General features: G+C 32.3%; 1 protein-coding gene across 1 annotated transcript; it reads right to left on the minus strand.

The window, feature by feature from the left end:
- Positions 1-746: 746 nt before the first annotated feature.
- LOC110096624 lies at positions 747-2,102 on the minus strand. The gene has a single exon (XM_020822659.1). The coding sequence runs from the start codon at positions 2,100-2,102 to the stop codon at positions 747-749; it is 1,356 nt and encodes a 451-aa protein (XP_020678318.1).
- Positions 2,103-3,512: the final 1,410 nt, after the last annotated feature.

A 3,512-nucleotide genomic window follows, 5' to 3' on the forward strand; every position in this document is an offset into this window, starting at 1 on the left:
TGATCATATCTTCTAATTTCTGCAAGACATCCAATCTCAATGTCTTAGCACATAGCATCTTAAAAAATCTTGACAAATCATTTAAAGCATATGTACATCCTTATTTAAATATCCACGAAATCCTAAAGGAAGGATTCGTTGTAACAGAACATGGAAATCATGACTTTTTAATCCCATAAGTTTACCATTTCGAATATGTAATGATCTAGATATATTTGCTACATATCCATCTGGAAACTTTACTAATCTAACAAAATTGAGAAATCCTTCTATCTCTTTTGGAGATAGTGTGTAAGAGGCTAGAGGTTTAAGATACTTCTCACCTTGTTTTTGCAAATGTAGCTCATGTCTTATGCCCATATTTTGTAGATCCAAACGAGCTTTCTCTGTATCCTTTGTCTTTCCTTCTATATTTAATAAGGTCCCTAGAATGCTACCACAAATATTTTTTTCAATGTGCATTACATCAAGATTATGACGTAAGGCGAGACTTCTCCAATAAGGAAACTCAAATAATACACTTTTTTGTTCCAGGTTGATTCATGAAGGTTACGTTTTCTTTTTCTGTAGCTAGGATGCTTTCCAAACTTCAAATCCTTTAATGATTCCATTTTTGATAAAATTTCATCTCCTGATATAACTTGAGGTCTCACCCCAACTTCATGCTTACCATTAAACTTCCAACTTTTTCTCCATTTGTGCTCCTTAGGAAAGAAGCGCCTGTGACCCATGTAACAAATTTTATTTCACAAATATTGTGAAGAAGTGTCACTGTCACATATTAGGCATGCTTTATAACCACGTACTTTATGACCCGACAATATACCATATGCTGGAAAATCATTTATAGTCCATAAAAGAGCAGCATGCATTTGAAAGGTATTCCTACTTATAAAATCATAAGTTTTGACACCATTTACCCATAAGTCATTTAATTCTCCTATAAGGGGCTTTAAATATATATCTATTTCTTTCCCAGGAGAAACTAGACCAGGAATTAATTGTGTCATAAACATGAACTCAGATGACATACAATTCCAAGGAGGTAAATTATATGGCATAAGAATGACATGCCATATACTATACGAACTGCTCATATTTCCAAAAGGATTGAATCCATCTGAAGATAATCCAAGGTGTACATTACGAGAATCATATGCAAACCAAGGAAAGCTAATATCAAAATCCTTCCAAACTTTAGAATCAACTGGATGCCTTAATATATCATCCCCAAACTTATTTTTCTTATGCCACCTCATTTCATGAGCAGTTTTTCTTGAAATATATAAACGTTGTAAATGAGATGTAATGGGAAAATAAAGTAGAATTTTCTGAGGAATTTTCTTTCCTTTTCCATCATTAACTTTCCATCTTGATTCCTTACACTCGGGACATTCTTCTTTAGCCTCATAATCTTTCCAAAATAAAGCACAATCATTTTTACAAGCATGACCACATCCCAATGCAAGGTCTGATAGAATCTTTCTTGATTCATAATATGAAGACGGAAGTATTTCACCCTTTGGCAAGACAGATTTTATGAATTCAAGGATCATGTTGAATGATTTATTTGTCCAACGATTAAGAACTTTAATGTGTAGTAACTTTATAAGAGCAGACAACATAGATAAATCTGAACCAGGGTATAAATAACATTGTGCATCCTTCAGTAATCTATCAAATATAGCTATTTCATCTTTGTCGATAATATTATCATATTCCTCATCTGGTGAATTATTGGGAGTAGTGTTCATGAAAGTTCCCATATGTATATCCTCCAAGATTTCTTTAATCTCATCAACCTCTTCATTTGTATTATTAAGATCATTCACATCTCTTCTGCCTAAATTTGCATCACTGAAAGCTTGAGATGTTTCCCCATGACATCTCCACTCAATGTATGATGTTTGCATTCCATTAATTAGTAAATGATTCTCTATGATACCATAAGTCTGAAAAAATATATTTGCGTAGTATCGACATGGGCACCGAATTTTCTCCTTTTGAGGATTATTTTCATTGGCAAATTTAATAAATGCAGTGACTCCATCCTTATATTGTCGCAAACGTCTATTGTTGAGATTAATCCAACTTTTATCCATTGCTTTTTCCTGACAAAATTATGAAGAAAAAATAATTATTACATGACTAATCTTACAAAAAGTTCTTGTTGTGAAATTTTGTATCAATTCAAATTAGTAGCTGACAAAAAGCATTTCAGGTTATGAAACAATTACCCCTTTAACAATTTGAACAACTAGAATAGAACTTATAAAAATGTTAACAAACTATGTTGTTTTACCGCCCTTTAAATCAGCCTTCTTCTCAAGATGGTGGGCAATGAAACTTCAATTGGATTCCTAACTGGAATGGAATAGTTAGAGGCAGCTATAACTTACGATTTGACTGAAATATGATGTTACTTTTGGCGGATCTCCATTTTATTAATGGATTTTTTATGAGTTGTGAGTTATGTAGCATTATGGAAACCAAGCTCAAGTTGAATTTAAAAGAGCGCTACTATCTTCTAAATAGATGGGATAGTCATTGGTTGATCTTAGAGGAAAAAATTATACATGCATTGTTCAGTAGTAGAATGAACTTAAATGAACATGGGCTTTTATTTTTTGAGCTATGCAACATGTAGTAAACAAGCTCAAGTTGAATATACAAATTGCCAGTACTTTATAAATTGAAGTGGATTGTCAATGGTTTATCTTGGATGAAAACTTGTATTTGAATTGTTAGGGCTGTAAAATGACCTTTAAAAAAGGATAAAAATGATTTGCATATTATGAGTAGATGCGATCGGGGCAAATGCAGGACGAATGCAACGAGCATGAACAGTGATTTGGTTAGATTTACACACTAGTTTGGCGAGATTTTAGGGATTTGATGAGCGGCGTTGCATAACATGTAAGAAATTTAAGTCCTCTATTTTTTTGTTTCTTTTGGGTAATACACAGAGGTCAACAAAGTTTCACATAAAAATTCATGATAATGAAAAATCACCAGATGACTAAAACTCTCCCCATAACAAATTCACTTACATAGGCTAGCCAACAAATTAAAATTATGGAATATGAACAGCAAGGAGAAAGAATCACTAGGATAATAATCCAAGCATCACAGGTATATACTAAGAGATAGCTTTTCCTGAAATTTTATATGTACGAAAAAAAGACACATGATATAGTCATGAAACAACCAGCATCGTGATCATTAAGAGCATACCCTTCTTTGAAGACCCAATCTTTAAAAAGTAAAAAAACTTATCAATTCATCTCTTTATCTAAATCCAAAGTCCATTGATTTGATATTTCAAATGACAAAAGATAAACTACTCAAAATGTCAATAGCAGTGACGATTATAGTTAATGTTGTATCCTCAATCTTGTACTTCAGCTTTCATATGGTTGATGAATGTGAATTATTTCAAAAATTTGACATTTAATGACTCGTAATAATCATAACTAGAAAAATATCCCCATTATTTTGTTACATGCAGAAAT

This window comes from Dendrobium catenatum, unplaced genomic scaffold (genome assembly GCF_001605985.2).
Source record: "Dendrobium catenatum unplaced genomic scaffold, ASM160598v2 fragScaff_scaffold_989, whole genome shotgun sequence".
NCBI lineage: Eukaryota > Viridiplantae > Streptophyta > Magnoliopsida > Asparagales > Orchidaceae > Dendrobium > Dendrobium catenatum.